The following is a 21,424-nucleotide window of genomic DNA, read 5'->3' as shown; positions in this document are numbered from 1 at the left end:
ACAATAAAGAACAACATCACAAAAACAATAACAACTTCAATGAAATCTCAATCTTGCATCACTCGTCATTAACTAAAGTAAATATTTTAACTCTAAATTCAGGATAATTTAAATATAGTTAGTTATACAAAGATACTTGAAATACTAAGATGCTGTTGGGACAAATGTTTTCATAAAAAAGGTTTAGGAAAAAAATATGATTTTTTTTTTCATAAAATAATGTATGGTTATGTGAAGGTATTAAAAATTATATGGAGGTTCTTGCATGTCATCAATTACAATTAAAAATCCTTGATACTTAGTGTTGATATGACTAATATCAGTTATTTGTTTATCTAAAATATCAACAAAAGCATTTAATAGCATATCTCAGCTTTTATTACGATTGAAAATAAGATTGTACTTTGATAATTCATTGTGAAGTTTTCCAAAATAAATTTCTTCTATTTATATATATTAATAACTTTATTTATTTTTATTTCATATAAAACTTCTAACACATTTTATTATATATTAATTTTTTCAAGTGTAGAATTAAACATGACCGATCTTGCGACCCATACATTACATTAACTATTAAAATTGTTTAATTTTGGTCTAAACTGATTAAGGAAACTATAAATATTAAAAGTGGATTTAATTTTTAGACAACAGAAAGCATGACAAAGGATGAACACAAATAACCTAACATCGAATTAAAATTCGCAGGTGATGAGGGAGGTTGTGGATCTGTTTTGTGCAAAAGCATTTGATCTTGCTTTTCTTGTTTGATCTTCTTTTTTCTGAAAAGGAGAAATAGAAAAAAACAAAAAAACAATTTTATTGTGGTTGGCTCTTCCATGACGTGTGCTCACTCGGAAACCCCGCTGGCTTTCCTCTGATATACGGTGCAGACACGCACATGCCGCGGTGCTAACTTTCGTGATCGTGCGTAGGATAAGCCAAGTACACTCCCACTCATCATACACGTGTACGGTGAAGGGACCGCTTCACAGTGTCCAAATATTCACCCGTGGTCCCTCCCACCCGAATCATCACAAACTCACTGACACACACCGCTTAACATTTTTGCAAAAGAACAAATGGTATTGTGGGTAATTAAATGAAACACTTTTGGTTTTTCAAATAAGGATGAAAATTACATTTTACTTTTGTAACCGAACATGTTTCTCAGAAGAAGGAAACAACATGGTCCCCAGCATCTGTGTGTGTGGGTCCTGTCTTGGATGGCTTATTGGTAGAGGCATGTGATATGGATCCCATCCCATCCTTTGAGTAGATTCAATATGTCACATTCAAAGGGTCAGCGTCACGTAGAAATTGGGACAAACCCTCTGTTTGGACGCACGCACCGAATCAACTTCATCACTTCACACTTCACACACATACAATACAAATATCTCTTCTGCTTCTGCATTTCAATTTAACTTTTCTATACGCCTTCTTCTTCTTCTTCGGTGCAAATTGTATCATACGGTTAATTACCACCTACTCACAGAGACAAATAAATTGGTAGATATGAGTTCAGCACACAAACTTTGATCACCATTTTTATGTGATCAGAGAATATTCTTAACACAAACTAAAGAAACATAGAATACGAATAATTGTTTCTCTTTTCCCTCTTTTCAGGTGCTTCATCTTGTTTGCTTCTTCATTTTCACTTTTAAAATGTCCAATTGGTGGATGTTTTGTTTTCTATTATCCCACCACTTCTGCAAAACCTCTCCATTAACAATTAATATATATCACCACTTAACACTTTTCCTCTTTATTTTGGGGCAGGTTACATCTAAGGTAGCATGCTCCACTTTCTTCTTGCAACCGAGTAATAATACCACAACCTTCTACTTTCTTTCTTTTTTCTTCTATGTAGGAGGGTGTTTGATATTTACACATTAATTTGCATAGATAATTCAAAAACTCATTCAATTCTTTGCTGGGAAGTGTTTGTAAATACTGTTTACTAGGTCATAATTATAAATATATTTTAGCTTCATATTATAGTTTCCTCTGCTTTCACCAGTAGTAATAATAATACCTTTTAATTAATTCATATATTTTTTTTAAAAAATATATGTATTCAGCATTAGTGTTTTCCAAAACACCACCACACTTTGATTAATGGTTTCGTTTTTCGTTAGTGTGCATAAATAATTGAAAAAATAGATGCATGCATGTGGGGGTACGGCTTGAGAATATTATAAGTTGGTTTTCATTAATTTATGGCATATATTTTTTGAGTAGTAGGATTCATAGACTACGAGGGACGTTAAATGGATTATATATATAGTTGATGAAGGTATTATTGAAATAGGTCATGATGGGGAACTAGGTTGTAGGGAGTTTAGGCTAAGAAATAAGAAAATGATTGTGAAAACTTTTTTTTCCATGTCCACTATATATCCACTATATTCGTAAGACTCTCTTTCAGTTTTTTATACACAACAAGAGTTGATGTTCAATCATGAATAAGATCACATGAGGGACCAAGAAAGGAGTGCATGCGCACTTTGATTATGCCACTGTTATATTGAGTATTAATTCTGAAATTCTAAGTAATACACACACTTCATTTTTTCTATTTTATTTTTTTTAGCATGGTGTCAACCAAGAAACTTTTTTCTATTTTCTTTACTAATTGAAAGAAATGGGTAAAATGATATTTAATTATATATTTTAGAGGAGAAAAAATTGGGATGAGATATAAGTTATATATATCTTAGCTGGCTAAATGTTGTTGCGACTATTATATGTAACCAGTATGACTAATGGCTACATATAAAATTTCAATTTTTTGTGGGGTCGGGAGTGGTTGTGATGTTCACTTTAATGCTCATTATGTGAGTTGCTTCTAGATTAAATGCTGACATGCACTGGTCATGCATAATCGTTCTACTGCAGCCATATATAAATGACAACATTGTCAATTCATTAAAAACTAAGAAAATTTACCAAACTAAGATATAAGTGTATATAAATATAAACCAGACCAATATTGTCAAGAAACTTATTTAGAAATCTGTAAAAAAAAAACATGTTTTCTTTTTATGTTCTGATGCCAACATTAGACAACTTTGTCTGTGTTTAACAACTTGAGAGAGTCCTTTTAATTAACATGTTTTCCCTGTTTGAGAGTACAAATGAAATTGAGTTATGTGCACTGAAAATAGAAGTTGGTACTGCGCATAAGTCAGTGAATATCCCTTGGGTTTGAGTTATGTTTGTTAAAAATTGAGTTTGGTATTGGGAAAAACAGGAAAAGAATGAAGCAATAGGTGTTGTTACGAAGCATGCAAGTGGGTCGGAGACAGGGATAGTACGAAAGGCGAGGAATGGATTAGAAAAAACGGAAGGAAGCAGACGCCAGTGTTTCATGAATGATGAAAGCGACCAACACACATTCATTCATTCGTTCATACTTGACCACCGTCACTGTTTCTATTCTTCACTCTTTTATTGCCTTTTCATCTTCTTCATTGGTCATGGCTACAGTGCCACGTAACTTGGACCACTTCAACTCTTTTTTTCTGGTGGGTCATCACTCATCTTGCATCTCAATGCCAAGGAGAATAAGCTTCTCTGTAATTTAATGCCATTAATGGCGTTCTGGATAACTCAGAAAGTTTCTTTTATATATGTTTCATGGTTTATCTCGCAAACTTTTCTTTTTTTACCTTGTAACTGACTCAAATATCTACACTTTAACTAAAATTTTCAGGTAAAAATTGTGAAAATATATATTTAGATTTTGAGCTGATCATAATTTATTCATATAGATGGTGTTTTATTCTTTTGGATTGACATAATGTGTTCATCTGTGTTCTTTTTTGTACACAGATATCTGAAACCTAGTTCAATGAGATATAATGTGTTTAATGGTTGGTTTAAACAATTAGATTTTCTTATATTTATGTTTTATATCGAAAATTTTTCAAATCGAGAAAAAAAATTGTAATGTATAAACAAGATAAATATAATTTTTTATTTGTTTTCTTTCATTTAAAATAATTTGGGTATCTGTTTTTTTATTATTTTTATTCTCTCTTGGATTAAAAACACTTTAAAATAAGAAAAAAATATTTAATTAAAAGTTACATTTTATAGCATCACTTTATTTTTTTTTTCTTTGTATATTGAATATTCAATATAGATAGTAAAATTGTTTGGACCGGCCGATCCAAGTAAAACGCATGTAATGAAACGTTGACCGAGACTTTAAAATTGGAGGTTTGATTCAAAAGTACACTACACAAATCAAACTTTCATTGTCTTAAAACATTTAGAAGCCAACAATTTCATCAATTCAAACTTTCATCGGTTAACTCATTATAGTCTATGAATCGAATCAAATTCCTCACTACTCCCATTCAAACTTGATTTGATGAAAAATCGATACTTATTTAAAAATATATATATATATATATATATATATATATATATATATATTAAATTCTAAAATGTGTGTTTTAAAAGAAAAAAACATATTAAAAATGGCACAAATTAAAACCAATATTAATTAAACACTAAACTAGTGATTAATAATTCAAACTCCAATAACTCACAAACATAGAGTTATTTCTACTCATGTTGTAACAAATTTGATAATTACAAATTGTAGCATATTCAACCATATTTCAAATTGTAATATCTAATTTACCAATTTTATTTGAGAATTTTACATTTTCATGTAAGCTGTATAATATTTTTTAAATTGAAAATAAAAAATATGATTGCTGTTAAAAAACTAAAAAATAATTATAGTTTGCATAAATAAAAATAAACAAAAGGAAACTAAATCTTGTTAACTGCAATCTTAGAAAAAAATAAAATAAAACCTTGATATCAATTCCATTTTAATATTCCTTCTTTAAAAAAATTGTTTTTCTTTTCTATCTTTTTTAGGTTAAACAAAAAAAAAAGTTGACAGAGATGGTCATTCCTCCATTTTTTAGATTATTAGATTAAAATAATGGGTTTGGTATGTGTCGTATATCGAGAGTGGGGCCATGACGTTGAAAAGTGAATCCTTATTTTAATTTTTATAATTTGTATATTAATCATGCTCTATTTCTAATTAATTAATTAATTAAACAATTTTCAAATGTTAGTCACGTCCACATCTGAAGTCCCTGGCACTGCTGCATGCACTGAAAGGTCATGTGAGCCGTTTATGCCGACTCACTCACTCGGCTAAACCACTTTCAGTCATGGCTCGCTTCACTACCTCTTTTGCAAATTAATTTTCAAAATTTTTATCAAACTTGACCAAAAATTTCTAAAATAAAATAAATTCAACGGAAATAAAAATTTCATTTCTCTCATTCTGTAAAACTTACTCCAGTAGAAAAAAAAAACAATTGTGTATCTTATGTCATTTTAGAAGTAGATTACATTAATATTAGGTTTAATTAGTTTTTTCAAAATGATTAACTAATTTGTTTTAATTAACATGTAAATTAGATTGAAAGTTCAGTCAATATTTTTGTAGAGTTCATTAATATATTTCTTTTATTTCTTATAATTGATTAATGTTAACACAGATTCGAACAAATAAAATTACACATGAATTTTAAAATACTTGTTTCTATCACCCAAATTTTCACTTGGGTTTGAAAAGATACTTTTCTTCTAACATTTGAGTTGTGTTGTCTCCAAACAGCAATTATATATTGAACTAAAATTTCAAAAATGCTGTTGAAATTAGCTGTAATACATATATATTAGTTATAAGTGATGCAAAGTTTTGATTGAATTTTTTTTATAATTAATCATGGTCACAGATGAAAGAATAAAGTTTAACAATCAAATTTTAATAATGAAGCATAATCAACAACAACTTAAAAGTAAATCACTAAACTAGCATTATTTTTATTACCAAAGAACAAATCCTGATTTGTAAAAGCATTTTCAATATGAGATGAGGAAGAGAACCAGAAAAATGATAAACAAAATGAAAATTTACATTGAATTTCTTATTTTTCTACATAAAACGAATTATTCATGTTATTTCTACGTGATGATCTGATTTGTTTTATGTTAAAAATAAAATATTCAATGTAAATTATTTTTACTAATTCTTTATAAATATTTTATCACACTTTTTTAAATTAAATATTTTTACTTTTAGACATAAATTAAAAGTTAAATGAAGTTAAAGAATACTTTTGTGTTAAAGACATTGTTACTTTGAATGTCATATTTAAGAGGATAACATCTACTTCTAGTTTTATTAACATTGTGTATAAGATTTCATAAAACATAAAAATAAAAAATAAAAAAATCTAACTATTCAATATGCATACCTACAAAACCACTATTCTCGTTTAAAAAATTATTTAGTCACTAGAACTAAGTGATAACATATACCGGCGCATGTAAGCTGGACGGTAAAATGGAATGTTTTAAATTGCCCATGCATAATTAAAGCTTTGAGTTTATAAGTTTTAATAAGCATTAAATAAGTATAAAATTTGCACATTGCCAAAATTTGATTATTAAAATAAATAAATATGAAAAATATAGTAAAAATTTAGAAAACATTCATCCAAGTGCAAATTTAATATATTTATGTCATATTAGCTTCGAATTTTGAAGACAAACATTTAAAGATTTTGATTAAAGAGTGATTATTGTTTAATATATTATGATTATTTTTTTATCAATAAGTTTTTTTAAATATATAACGTCTATAGGTTCTTATATCTATAACAATATATAAAGATAATTTCCTTTTATGTGTTCACATTTTATAATACCAATTTTATCTTTAATTATTTTATAAATAATTTACTTTTAATTGTTATTCTAAAAACCTATTTTATCTTAAACCATTATTTTAAAAACTTCTTTTGTCTTAAACCATTATTTCAAAAACTCATTTTATACATATCTTTTTTTTTTTTTAATTTTCATTTAACAATTATTTTAAAAATTAATTATATATTTGTTATTAATCTTAACTTAAATTTTTTGAAAATTAAAATACAAACATACAGGCGCGACATTGCTTATACGTTCGCTAGTCTTTTTAAAAAAATTTATTATATAAATAAGTTAACTAATTTAATTTTGATTGATATAGTTTAATATTATATATATATATATATATATATATATATATATATATATTATGTTTCATAAAATGTAATTTTCATATGAAAACAAATATAACCTTTATTTATTAAGTTTATTTTGGTGATATTTAATTAAATTTAAAATTTATTTAAAAGATTATAATAAATTAGATAAATTTATCGTATACTCGTTACTATATTTCCTTTACTTATATGTTCAATATTCTCAACATAAAATAACTTTTGTATATGAAGTCTCCTATTAACAAAAATATATATATAGATGATGGGATTTTTATTAGATTAAGTTAGATTTTTCTTTTTATAAATGTGTAAACAATAGTTTTTTTTTTTTTATTTATTGCAAGCGTCTTTATTAAAGATCTAAAAAAACATGGATTGTTTTTCTTGTTCTACTATATTTCCTTTCATTTTTGTGTTTTTTTATCTTCGTCGAAACATGTAAGCTCATTTTACGAATGCAAAAAAACAAAATGGACGACTTAAAAATGGATTGTTCTCATATTATTAAACAGGTTAAATATGAAAAATTACATTAATTATATTTTCAGTGATGGTGAATATATTTCATTTTTAACAATGTATTTTTTAACTGATAATTTTAAATTTAAAGCCCCAATTCAATCTTAAAAATTTAACTCATCCTCAATTAAATGTAACATACGATCAAAGAATAGATCTGTGACTACTTGATCTCATGATTTCGTAATTTAAAAGATTTATATCTACATATATATATATATATATATAGAGAGAGAGAGAGAGAAGTCAAAACATTGATATTTTTTTAAATATTAATTTTCATATAAGCTATCGAAAAGAATGAATAAATTACAAAAAAAAAGTTATTTTTTTCTTAAAAGTAAAAATGAAACACAAGAAACATTTGCCAAACTAAATTAAATGACCCTTGTTATTTAGCCTTTTTCATCCACTTTAATCACACAAAAAAAAATGTAATTGTAGTTTTAACTTTTTAATAAAAAATTTATTAACTTCAACTTTCATTGTTCTAAAAAAAATCTAATTTGAATGGATGCCATGTCTAATTGCAATCTTAGAGAGTCAAGCATATGCTTTTTAAATCAAAGGGCATTTTTTTTTTTCTTTATCTACATTTCGATATTTAATCCTATTAACGAGGACTTGTTGACTCTTCACAGCCACAAGCTCAAAAAGTATTTGTTTGAAAGTGTTATTTTCAGAAAACGGAAAGGATGATATTTTTCAACGAAAAAAGTTATATAATATTGACTGAAGAAAGATAATAGTTTATACTATTTTTTTAATTTAAAATAATTTTTATAAAAGATAATATCATTAATTAATTTTTATAAAATAATAAATAAATACGATAAAAAATTATAATTATATATATTTTAAATTAAAAGACCAAATAAAATTTAATAAGAGACAAAACATTTATCAAAATTGTAAACGTTAATCTTACCTGGTTGATAAATTTTAAAAGTACGTTAAAAAAAACAAATATTTAAATTAAAAACTATTTTAAATGTATGTTAAAAAAATTTTAAATGTATGTTTAGTTTAGTTTTTAAATTATAATGAAATCTTTGTTTTTTGTCATTAATAAAAAATTTGATACATGATTTGTTTAAAATCACACAAAAACAGAGATAACTAATAACAATTGAAATTTAACATAAATCTTTCATCTTTTAACATCAATATATGTTAGATGGTGATAAAAAAATTATGTTAGTTACAATGAATTATTATATTACAGTAAATAAAATATATTTGTACAATTATAATGATAAAATTACACGTATAATAAAGAGTAAAAAAAATTAATATATAAAATATCAAAATAGTATTATACATGATAAACATAAACAACAAATAAAAATATTAAAATTAATAATAAAATGGAAACAATTTTATAGGCCAATGAAATCACATAAAAAAATAAATAAATAGTTAAAGATATGATAAGATAATAATTTTTACCAATTGAGAGATAATAATTTCTTTTACCAAAACAAAAATTAATAATTATAATAAAAAAATAAAAAATATTTTTTTATATTATTTAGTAACTGAAATTAGTAAATAACTCATATAAAAATAAAACATATAATCAAAGGAATATTAATATAAGTGTAAATGAAGAATTAGTTTTTATGTAATTTTGTCAAACTTTAAGAATGAGTGGCATAATTTACTCTTTTTCTTTGTATTAATCTAATCTAAACAAAACTAAATGTCATTTAATCTTTGAAGGAAATGACATTTGGATCTACGAGCACCTCTGAAACAGGATCCTAAGAAATCATAAGGAAAAACATATAAAAGAAGATACCCGTTAAGTGGAGCCCACAAAAAAGTAGCACTTGGTAGTAGAGCCCGAAGGTGGGCCAGAACGTGGGCCTAACGGTGTCGTAACGTGGGTTAAAAAAGGACCGTGCAAAGACAGTAAGGCGCCATTAAGTTGCTAAATTTGTCCATAAGAATGAAAAGTGACGTCAAGAAAAAATGCACAGTAATCACTACAAACATCTCTCTATTCTAATTTAAAAGGGTTTTAAGATCGGTGTGAGTAATACTTACTTATATATTTTTTCAATTAATTTAAAAAATAATTAAATGGTACCTTCAACAAACCAAACATGTTGATAAAATTGTTACAAATTAGAGTCATCAAGAATCATTAATCCTGTGAGTCAACACAGTCTATTATTATGGTTTCGAGTCGTGTTAAATTAAAAAGATTATGTGAATTTTAGCATCTTTCAAAAATAAGTCGATCTATTAAGAATTTAACTTATTTAAGTTAAATCCATAATGAGTCGGATTGACTTACCAATCTAAATATAAAAAATAAAATAAAATACTACACTCTTAATCTTATAGAGCCTAAAATACAAACAATGTTTTTGTTTTGTTTTAAAATTTTGGTAGAGAGAGGTCTATATCTATGACACTTCATTTACTCTTTACATTTGTATTTTGTTTATATAGAAGTTTAAGCTTTAAGATGAATATATTGAATTAACTTTTGAAGTTATTTAGATTTTATTTATAATTATGATTTAGTTTTATTGAGAAAATGATTTATTTGTTGTCTAAAATAAGAAAAAATAAATTTCTGAGATAGGTTTTGACTTTTTAGTTTTTGGTTTCATATTAAAAAAGTGTTAGATTTAAGAGAAAACAAATGTAATTTTTTTTAATTAAGTAAGCAAATTCGTTTAATCCACCAACCTGTGGGTTCAACTGGACTCAAATTTCTTGAGCTCACTAATAAGTAAGTCAAGTTAGATTGAGTCACTAAGTCACCAACTCGTAGTAAGACAGGTCGAACCAGGACAATTCATTTTGACAACTCTATAAAAAAATTATTCAAGACTTTATTAAGTTGACAAGGATCTCAATATATCGTAATCTCTTTGATATATTTATGAAGGTTATCTTTACGGTCAAATTCATACACCTTTTATATTTAACTTACATAATTGAATATTAAGTTTATCATGAACTTGGTGGTAGACACTAACAGTTTTGATTGTTAAGACATGCTAGGTTTTTCAAAAACAATGTGGTGATTTGTTTATATTGTCCCAAAAACAAAATATTTAAGAAGTTTGATTGTTAAGATATGCTAAGTTTTTCAAAAACAATGTGGTGATTTGTTTATATTGCCCCAGAAACCAAATATTTAAGAAGTATTTATCATACAGTGAAAAGTTATGGTTCGACCATTGTGAAATCAACTATGAGCTTTTATTACCTTTTAGCATGATTTTTCTAACTATCAATTCTATTAAAGTGAGTTTTATCTCAAACAAATTATGAAGTTTCTTATAGATGTTTGTTGTGTGATTTATGTAGTTAAATGATTATAAGTTTAAATATAATTTTTGTCCCTAATTGTTATAGCAAATTGTGTTTTTCTCCCATACTAAAACATAAAGAATTTTGTTTTTATACTTTATGAGAGACATGTAAAATATCTCTTATCGTCGTTTATTGGGAGAACGTATTACCTTACTTTCATAAAGTGCAAGACTAAATATTTATAATTTAGTTTAGAGACGAAACACATTTTTTTTATGAAAATTTGGAGACAAGTAATACTTTCCATTAATTATAATTATTAGTACAATATATAGACATTATTTATGAATTACTTAACTTCCTTTAAGTTACTACTTTAGTACATGTGAGAACGTTTATAATATATGAAATTTTCTCTTTAAATATACGAGTCTATATAAAATTTAGACACCATATAAAATTGTAAAATATAAGTTTATAGGTCCCAAAACATTAAAATCTTAGATTTATGAATTTTTTTACTTATTTATTGTTTAATTTACTCATTTTTATCTAAGAATGAGTTCCAACTCACTCTAACGTTCTAACTTTCTACCATAAACCTTAAATTTCTATTTTACTTCACAATATTTTGTTCATAATACAATATTCTATTATATGAAAAAAAGTTTATGACACTAATGAGATCTAAGTCTAATCACATAAGACACTAATACTACTTTCAATTTAAAATATTAAACATTAAGACAATGAGTTTATGGATATTTATTCTTATATTGTGTTCTATTTTTTCATTTTTGATCGATGTGAGACTTAGACTCATACTTGAATTGCTAACCGTCGCTAACCGTTACTGGTTTTAATAAACTTTAGACAACAAAATAATATACCACTATCTTCGTATAATTAACAGAAGGTTTAAGTTGGAAGTTGGGGAGTTAATATAATAGAGGGGAAAAAAGTATTTGGAGGTTGTTGATGGACATGGTTGGTGGGAAGTAGACTCATGTCATAAAACAGGGTTGCCAAAACCTCATGTCCACAAATTACACCACACACACCTGAAAGCGAAATGCAAAAAAACAAAACACCTTTCCAAATTTTAACCAATCCATCTTTTTCACATCAACTTCTAAATCGTTTTTCCACTGAAAAAAATAATACAACATATATAAATCAAATTTACCTCACGTGTAATCATTTAGTAACTCTTTTTTCCCGTTGTGTCTTGATCCGCATTTATAATGAGCAATATTTTTTTTTCATAATTAATAATTATTTTTTATTAAAATAATTTTAATTAGTTTTACAGATAAAAAAAATAATATTAATATTATAGTTAAAGTACAATAGTAACATGTCACTTTAAAAATCTATATAAAGAGGATTTTCTCCTTTGTGTTCACATTTCAAAATATAAATTTTACCCTTTAAAATATAATTATTTATTAAATTTTTGAAAATTGACTGTCACTTTTACAAGTTTTTTTAAAAAATCGTCTATCTTTACTTCTTCTCTTTTTCTGTATTTATCAACGGTTATTCTCTCATCTGTTTCGATATATTTCACTTTATTTTTAATAAATATAATTTTATTTTATATATTAACTTAAAACATTACATTATCATCATCTACTAATATAATATCACGCTATATTTAAAAAATGCGTACACACAGGCGCGACAACACCTGTGTGTACGCTAGTAAGTATAAATTTGTTAACTTAAAAATGCACAAAAATATATTTCAGATCCGAGAACTAAAATCATTATCTTATATACAATGATTATATATAATAATAATAATAATAATAAAAAACTCACATAAACAACATGATAAATGATAAATGGATTAAAAAAGAAGAATATTTAATTTTATAAACGATGAATGATGTATGGATTGAAAAAAGAAAAAATTTAATTTCATAAACGAACCAGCAAAATAACCCGCCCAACCTTACCTTTAGTTTGTGCGGGTTGTGGGTATGTGCGGGATGGACCTATGGAGTCTAATAAGTTCAACCTCCCAATCCGTCCTGTATATTTTATTTTATGCGGATCAGTCCACCTTGAATTGTGGTCCCCACCTACATAATATATTTTAATTTTTTATATTCTTCCATTTTCTTTTTGTTTTTCTGGGTGAGATCACATCCTTTTTCTTCAAACTTAAACTTATCCTCCACGTACTGAAAAGATTCTCATTTGTCCTTTGCCCTTTGTCCATTCCATCAATCCCAATCCACAAACAGAGACATCCTGAAATCAAGACAAATATTACTCAACGTTTATCTATATTCGTCAATTTTACATATTTTTTCATGCATGTGTTAAGGTAATAAGGGCCTTTGTCATGTAAACATATACATAAGTTATAAAATTCCTACTCATTGACTTATTTATACATAGGATAATTATAATTTATGAACAAATATTTACGTTGAAACACTCATTTAAATACATCCTTAGTATTTATCAAAACACGACACGTATAATAAAATATTTTATATAGTAAACAATATTCACATTAGCAATTGAAAAAACTTACACTGTCATTAAATTAAATTAAAAAGCATCACATATGATATTCTTGTTAACTTTTATTTATTTTAAAACACATGTCGATAAGGTTTCTAACTAACTAGTTGAAAATGTAACGCTAATAACGTAAATAAATTGGCCTTGTCGGTTTATATTATATTTGCAAGTAAAAAGGTGAAATTGAAAGCGCATTTTATTACTTAATATGTCCCTGAATACAATATATTTAAAATAAATTCATATTTATTAAGAAAATAGTTCATTTATTTATAAGAAATTCAGTTTTTATAATTTTAATAAGTTTAGAAATTGTCCTTAATGTATGAATACAGAGGTAACGAATTTTTTTTTTTTTAAAACTAAACTCCTTTCTTCAATATTCACAAGAGAGAAAAAAATTTATAGAAAAATTATTTCGGTAAAAAATAATTAGAAATAGTTTTATAGAAAAATGAAAACAACTTCTTATATTTAGAGACTGAAGAATAGTAGACTGTAAGAAATTCTGTATTGTTCTCTTCTTCACTCAAGGCCCAACGGGCCTCTGCAAGCCTTTTTGGGTCCAAGATTCTGTTATGGATTAAAATTATTTTATTGGGTCATGAATTAATGGGCTGAACAACCACGATGATAGTCAAACTTTTAAACTTTTAAATTTACACGACATATATTCAAACTTTTAAATTTACAAAAAATAATCAATAACCACAATGATCTTCACCACCTGTTTCGTTCATGTTGAGGTCTTAGAAGTGACGATGGAGTCTCGCGTGTCTCTTATCTTGAGTTTGAGCACCTTTGACCAAAACCCATCTTTCTTCCTTCCACTCACATCCCTCTCTCTCCCTCTGCTCTTCGAACCAAACGCATGCGACTTGCTCTTCTTCAAGTTCAAGCCCTGCACGCTCGAACCAGATTCCGCCGCCACCAGCGAAGCGTTTCGCCGGAACCGTGGTTTACGGTGGCCACCACCGCGACTCGAAGAAAAAGATTGATGAGGAGATGCAGGCGATTGAGGAGAAAAACAAAGAGGGTCAATAATAGGGTTGGTGCTGTATAACTGCGAGAGTTTTTCCCTCAAACAAGATGAACAAACACCAGGTGATTGCTTATCGTGTGGGTGCTCCTTGCACCCTCCCCTTGTTGTTGTTTCGAACACCATTTCGCAACGTTTCATCGCTTTCCTCTCCCTTCCAATTTGTGAAAACCTACATTACGTGCTTCATTTATAAGAGAGAAATTCAGTGGTCAGAGATGCAATGTAGGGCAATTCCATACCTAATACACAACACGTGCACGGATTTGTAGTCGTGTACGACGAAAGTTCCTGCGTTGTCTTAAATATTATTCTTAGCAAGAAAATATGTTAACAGTTTTTGTTTTTGATAAACCAATAAGGTCAAACGAAAATTATTGGTGTCTGTATTAAAAAATTTAAGTTGTTGGTATTAAGTATCGTATATGTGAGAACGAGATTGTTGTGTTTGACTGTGTTCAATTTAATCCACCTTCTCGATGTGTGTATTAAGAGCTAATATATTGGTCCAATGGGCAACTGAAAATGACGTGCAACTGTTCATTCAGTTCTCTGTCTATGTTTGTTGTTTTCTCTTTCTCTTTATACTCTGTCTATTATAATTTCATTTATTTATTCTTTATTATTGCTTCCTTTTCCTTTGTAGCTCCTCAATGTAGCTTTCGAGCAATTTCCAAGAAGCTTGAAAATGTATCATGGTTGTTTGTTAGTGCTAAGTTTTCTGTTGAAGATGGCTGATATGTTCTATTTGGTTAGATTTTGTGATTTATGTTTGAACTGGGATGCTGATTTATTTGGTCAAGTATTCATCTTCACTTACACGCAGAGCTGAAAGTGGAATCTAAAGTCAGGGGAGCTTTCTTTTATTTTACCGCCTTTAGTGCCATATTTATTTTGTCAAGCATTGATTTCCAGTTATCGTGTATAACTTGTTACCAAATCAGTGTATGACAAAGATCTTATATAAACTTTCTTTTATGTCTGTCAATCAATTGTGAATGCTGCATCATATATTTATGAACATATAATTCAATTCAATCATATCACTCTAATATTGTTCGGTAAGAACACTGAATTAATTATTTATGTCAACATGCATATCCTTGCACTGGCCCTCTAAAGTTTACTAAATTTAGAGTAGACAAACCTGACAGTGGTAGTGAGCATGTTCTCATCCAACATCTGCAGTTCACTAATTTTTGGTTTTAAGCTTAAACATGAGGTTGACTATCTCAATATATTATCAAAATGAGTTGTGTCTGTACATGACTTCTGGATAGTATTGGAAAACTGTTAAATCAGTCTGTTGATTATACTATTTGCTACGAATGTGCTATGCCTCATTTTCTGTTGTATATAACAAATTCAATGTTATCATGCAGCAAATTATTTTTATTTTAGGAGGACTTCCAACTTATGTGCTTCAGAAAGCTGCTGCCAAGTCTAAAGAGTTTGAGGCTAGTTATGGTAAAAGCAGAAAGGTGTCTTCTGAAACAAACTCGACCAATGAAAATTGGGTCGACGAGATATCAGCTATCATACAATTGACCAAAGTTGCATTCTTTGTTGTCTTTATTGGTGAAAGGTAAAGTATCATGACGGGTATTTCTGGCCCTGCATGTATAATGATTTGTGCTCTCGTATACTTAATGGAGTTTTCTTTGTCTTTACTTTTCAAGATTAAAAATTATGAATTAAAAACACAATAATGACCTGTTATCTCTTCGGTCTTCGAAGTGTTCAACTTATGTTCCTGTTATTTTTGGACTTGGATTCTGTCGAATGAAATTTGTACTCTGCAGTTTTAATTTTGGTTTGCTCTTTCATGGGTCCATCAATGTTAGTTTTAATCCTTTGTGGATTATGACGGCCAAACTTTTAATCCTTTGTATGGCTTGCTAGATGTTAAAGATATAGCATAGAATTTGGCCTTAGATTCATGTTACCTGCTGCTAAGTAATGGGAAGCTATAGGTAGGCTATTTATTTGTATTATTGTGGTTGTTTCATAAGTTATGTGTTTACCAAGTACCCGTGTTCTTCATGTAAATATGATTGAATTGCTTACAAACCTGATGATAGAGGTAAACTTACTCATTATGATATACTTTTATGTTGAATAGTGCAAAAATTTCCTTCAGGTCAATATTAATATTTGGTAACATTCAGTTATTAATGACTAGCTTGTACAAACAGCAGGAGCAACTTGTTATTGTAGCAGTCTATGGAGGATAATTTGTAAGAGGCTTCAAATTCATCAAGAGGTCCTTCATGAAAGGAGTGTTTGTGCCATGAGTAATTCGTAGTATTTGTGCCATAAAAATAGAATAATCTGTAGGAGAAGAGTCTCTGAGGAAGTAATATCGTTGCTAGTTTGTTATTTGAATAGATATTTAGACTGGCACCTGCTGTTCTATCAAACTAGATCAAAAATTCAATTCAACATTACAAATAACGTGTATTTACAACAAACTCATAATATTATGGGTTAAAACGTCTCCTTCAACTAAAGCAATAGATTGATTTGAATATAAGCAAAAGTTACAAGCATCTCGATTGTCATCATTGGGCCTTAGCTATTGAGATCTCACCCAATCAACACCTAAGGAATCGTTCTCTAGAGATTCATTATTCACTCGAGGCAATTCCAACCTAAAACCTCTAAAAATGGACAAGAAAATTCAAACACCAAAACTGACAGAAGGTGGCTGCTAGTGAAACTAATTGTAACTCTAAGAAAGCTAATAGAGGAAATTTCATTATATCTTTGGGTTGTGTTCATAAGCTTATGAATTTTCATATTTCATTGATTGACGTGATTCGGAGGTTATTTTCCATACTTCCATCATTTTGTATGAATATGTATAAGTTTAAGTATAGTTGTACACTTGTAGCAGAGTTAGAGAGTAACAAACATGGAACAGCTGCTTCACTGTGAAAACAATTAAGAGACGAAGCTAAGTAGGTGCCAGTTCTGTATAAGATAAAATAATGGTAAATGTAACAAATTAAAACAGGAAGCAGTGTCAAGGCAAATTTGTCTGATGTTCAAGCAAACCGAAGGTGATTCAACAATACAATTGGGATTTGGGGCCAACCATTTTGACTTTACCCATATTTAGGTTGAATTTATCATCATTAACCATTTGAATCTATCATTTATCAAAAAAACAAAAAACATTTATTTAAGTTCACACATTCGTTTGTATCTTTGAACTAACAATCTTATTGAAACCACACCTACACGGAAATCTTGAAACACAAAAAAATCTTATAGTACCTACTTTTCCTCAAAAAAAGGGCTGCATGAGTCTTGACTTTTAGTATTAATAATCAGAAAAGTCTCATATCTTAATTTTTCAATGGATTAGTAGAATGGCATCGTCAGAGTCAAATTCACATAAACAATATCTTATATCTAAAACAAGTAGGTCTAAATCCTCATGAATATAACTTTTTTTTGTTATGGAGAGTGCTGCTTGTGATTTTAAATGAGAACAATTTATAATAATTATATTAAATGGTTTAGGTATAGGAGCATCATAATACCTTACAAGATTTTTCTGCTCCACTCTCATTGGAAGAAAAACCAGGTGGTGCCAAAATCGCAAAAATTGACTTCCTAAACCCTAATAGCCAAAATGGGGCACAGAAAGATAGTCATAATTTGGTTGACAATGACGCTTTGAATGAAGGCCCTGAACACGAAGTGAAACAAATCTATGAATGAAGCCACAACATTGTGTTTAGAGATTACAATTTCAATTTCAAGTTGTTTCCTCTTTACCTTCGTTTAAAAGGAAAATGGCGTGTCAAATATAATTTTTGCATCAGCGTGACTCCAAAAGTTAAAATGCTCAGGTTTAACACCCTTCACTTTAACAGCAATAAAATGTAAATCAATTATTATCACAGAATTTGGTTTCCCTTAATCTAGATTCCACTTAACTAGAGCTGTAATAAGTCTGCGAACTGTAAAAATAGTGGATGTTCGTAGGATTTTTTTTTTTTCATTTTTCTTATTATTTTTTTTGTATGTATTAAAAAAGTGGAAAGACACGCAATATTTAGTTAAACGAAACGCCACGGCCCCCAAACGAAAGAAGCTTATTTCAAACCAAATATGGAGTGAAACACATCTATGAATGAAGGTTCTAATGGTGTGTTTCTTTTTCAATGGATTTGAGGGGGAAAGAAAAGAGAAAGAGGAATTGATTGGATTAGGAAAAAAATACGTCCAATTCTGTTTGTAGTATTCAATTTGTTTTTCTTATTTTTTTTTTCAATTAAAAATAAATAGATTCAATTTAGTTTTTTTTTTTCTGATTTGGATTAACGGTATAGGTGGCATCTGATATTAATATCACATGTAAGTGTGTTGTACTTAATTTAATATTTATGTTTCAAATTTTAATTCAATTGACTCCATTTGTACGAATGAAGCAATTTTGTTTGTCTTCAAAATAAGAGTATACTAGTAATTAAATTTAATTAAAATTTTTTTTTCAAATGAAATAAAATAAAACTTAATTTAACACAAAATAAAACTTAATTGAACAAAATTAAATAAAATAAAAGACCAATTAAATATTACATGCAAAAATTGAAACGAAAACATTGGATTAAAGAAAATATAATAAAAAATATTGAAATAAAAAAGTATGAAAGTCACTCAATACGATGAATTTGATAAATTAAAAATTATTACAATTGATAAAAATAAAGATTATTACAAAAACTAGCGTAAACACATGCGCTATCGCGTCTGTGTGTATGCATTTTTTACATATGCGTAATATTATATTAGTAGGTGATAATATTGTAATGCTATTAAGTTAATATATAAACTAAAATTATATTTATTAAGAATAAAGTAAATATATCAGAACAGATGAAATAATAACCATTGATAAATAAAGAAAAAGAGAAGAAGCAGAGATAGTCAATTTTATACAAAACTTGTAAAAGTAACGGTTAATTTTAACAAATTTAATAAATTATTATATTAAAAGGGTAAAATTGGTATTTTGAAATGTTGACACAAAAAAGGGAATCTCCTTTATATGTTGTTCTAGATTGTTTAAAATAAAATATAATTATATTAAAATGGAATATGAGTTATTATTGTTAAAAATAATATGGCTTAAATACCTTTTTGGTCCTCATTTTTGTAGTGTTTGTTGTGGATGATCCTCATTTTGACAGAATGTTTAAAATGTCTCATTTTTACCGAATGTTTAAAATTGTCATCATTTTCGCAATTCGTGTTTTATTTGGTCCTTTTTTGTGACGCCGTTTAAATAAGTAACAGAGGATTGTACAAGTGACACTGTTTGTATTACGTTGCATTGAGGTGTGTTACATGTACTGCACAAGGGGTGGTAATTTAGAAATCATGCAGAACATCACAACAATCCAAGGACAAACAAACCCAAAATAGAATTACGAAAACCCTAACTTACGAGCAAACACAACCCAGACAATCCTAAACCCACTTACTTCGTTGATGATGATTAATTGAAAAATTGAAATGAAAAGCGACTGCAATCCAACGATGAAATGACAAGTATTAGCTGTTTCTCTATAAATCCGAGTTTAAGAAAGACGAAGATGAAGAAATCACATCCAACGATGAAGAGCGCGACTGTAATCCAACTCAAGCCCTAATTGCAAAATTTCTCCCAAATTAAAAAGTTAACGTTAATTAGTCATCTGTATAGTACACATAACACACCAATGCAACGTAATACAAACAATGTTACTTGTACAACAGTGCTCCGTTACTGATTTAAACGGCGTCACAGAAAAGGACCAAATAAAACACAAATTGTGGAAATGAGAACCATTTTAAACATTCGGTCAAAATGAAAACAATTTTAAACATTCGGTCAAAATGAAGACCATTTTAAACATTTTGTCAAAATAAGGACCATCCGCACCAAACACTACGAAAATGAAACGAAAAAGATATTTAAATCAAATAATAATAATAATTGAAATCAACCAATTAAGTTAAAATAATTTGTGGGTAGTTATTTGAAATAAAATACAAAATAAATAAATTTAATTGATTAAATGATTTTAAATGAGATGATATTGTTTAAATTTAATATAAATTAAAATGTGAATAATTTGTTAACAAATTATATCGTTAGAGTAAATAACTAAAACCCTACATGACTAACTAGAAAAGCTAGGACAATATGGTCATTTTGAACCTGATACGCTGGCTTTCTCACATAGTCCTGAATCAACTGTCTAGACGACAAATTCATTTCTCCCGCAACTCTTGCGCATTTGGATCCTCACAAAAACCATGAAACTAACATAAACTTTCATCCCTTCTCAATCAGTATGAACAAACACAGCGTAAATGAAGCCACAACTGTGTTAAGAGATAACAATTTCAACTTCGAATTATTTCTCTCTTTACCCTTCGTTTCCACGTTTCACAATCACATTTAAAAGAAAAACGTGTACGAGTTAGACATGTGAAATGAATGTATAAGAAAATTGTGTCAAAGTATCATTTCACTTATTAATATTAATATGCATTTTTGCATCAGCTTCACTTTAACAGCGACTGTTCTCTATTTTTTTAATTGAATTTGAAAAAGAGCGAAACGATTCCTTATCACAAGATCCATGGTTAGACACTGTGATGTGAGATTTGCCACGTAAAAGAGAGGATTGGAGAGGTTTTAAGTGATGTGTGCAAAAAAATGTGAGTGAAGGTGCAGGAAATCAAATTGGCGCGTACATGTGTTGTGTGATTGCAATAAAAAGTGACAAAGGAGTGTCGTGACAAACGAGTATGTTGGAGAAGATTTTCTAGGTGGGCAAGGTGGATACAAAAACAAATAAGGGTGTGAAAGAAATAATGGATGATGCATGTAGGCTTTTTTCTTTTTTAGAATTTTCTTATATTCTTTGATATATTAAAAAGGTGAAAA

The 21,424-nt window shown here is 28.1% G+C and overlaps 1 protein-coding gene and 1 long non-coding RNA gene across 2 annotated transcripts; one reads left to right on the top strand and one right to left on the bottom strand.

Annotated features, from left to right (window-relative positions):
- Nucleotides 1-1,409: 1,409 nt before the first annotated feature.
- Nucleotides 1,410-3,784, top strand: LOC114165222 (uncharacterized). The gene is made up of 3 exons (XR_003599693.2): nucleotides 1,410-1,632; nucleotides 1,786-1,828; nucleotides 3,260-3,784. It is a non-coding gene; the product is annotated as an uncharacterized LOC114165222 (long non-coding RNA).
- Nucleotides 3,785-13,930: 10,146 nt separating this feature from the next.
- LOC114194907 (uncharacterized) lies at nucleotides 13,931-14,721 on the bottom strand. The gene has a single exon (XM_028085536.2). The coding sequence runs from the start codon at nucleotides 14,611-14,613 to the stop codon at nucleotides 14,170-14,172; it is 444 nt and encodes a 147-aa protein (XP_027941337.1). The 5' UTR covers nucleotides 14,614-14,721; the 3' UTR covers nucleotides 13,931-14,169.
- Between the last annotated feature and the right edge of the window lie 6,703 nt (nucleotides 14,722-21,424).

The sequence above is a fragment of the Vigna unguiculata genome, chromosome 1 (assembly GCF_037176805.1).
Source record: "Vigna unguiculata cultivar grain cowpea cultivar isolate G323 ecotype 2 chromosome 1, ASM3717680v1, whole genome shotgun sequence".
In the NCBI taxonomy this organism is placed as follows: Eukaryota; Viridiplantae; Streptophyta; class Magnoliopsida; order Fabales; family Fabaceae; genus Vigna; species Vigna unguiculata.
Note: the sequence above shows the minus strand (reverse complement) of the source record. Positions and strands in the feature narration are given on the sequence as shown.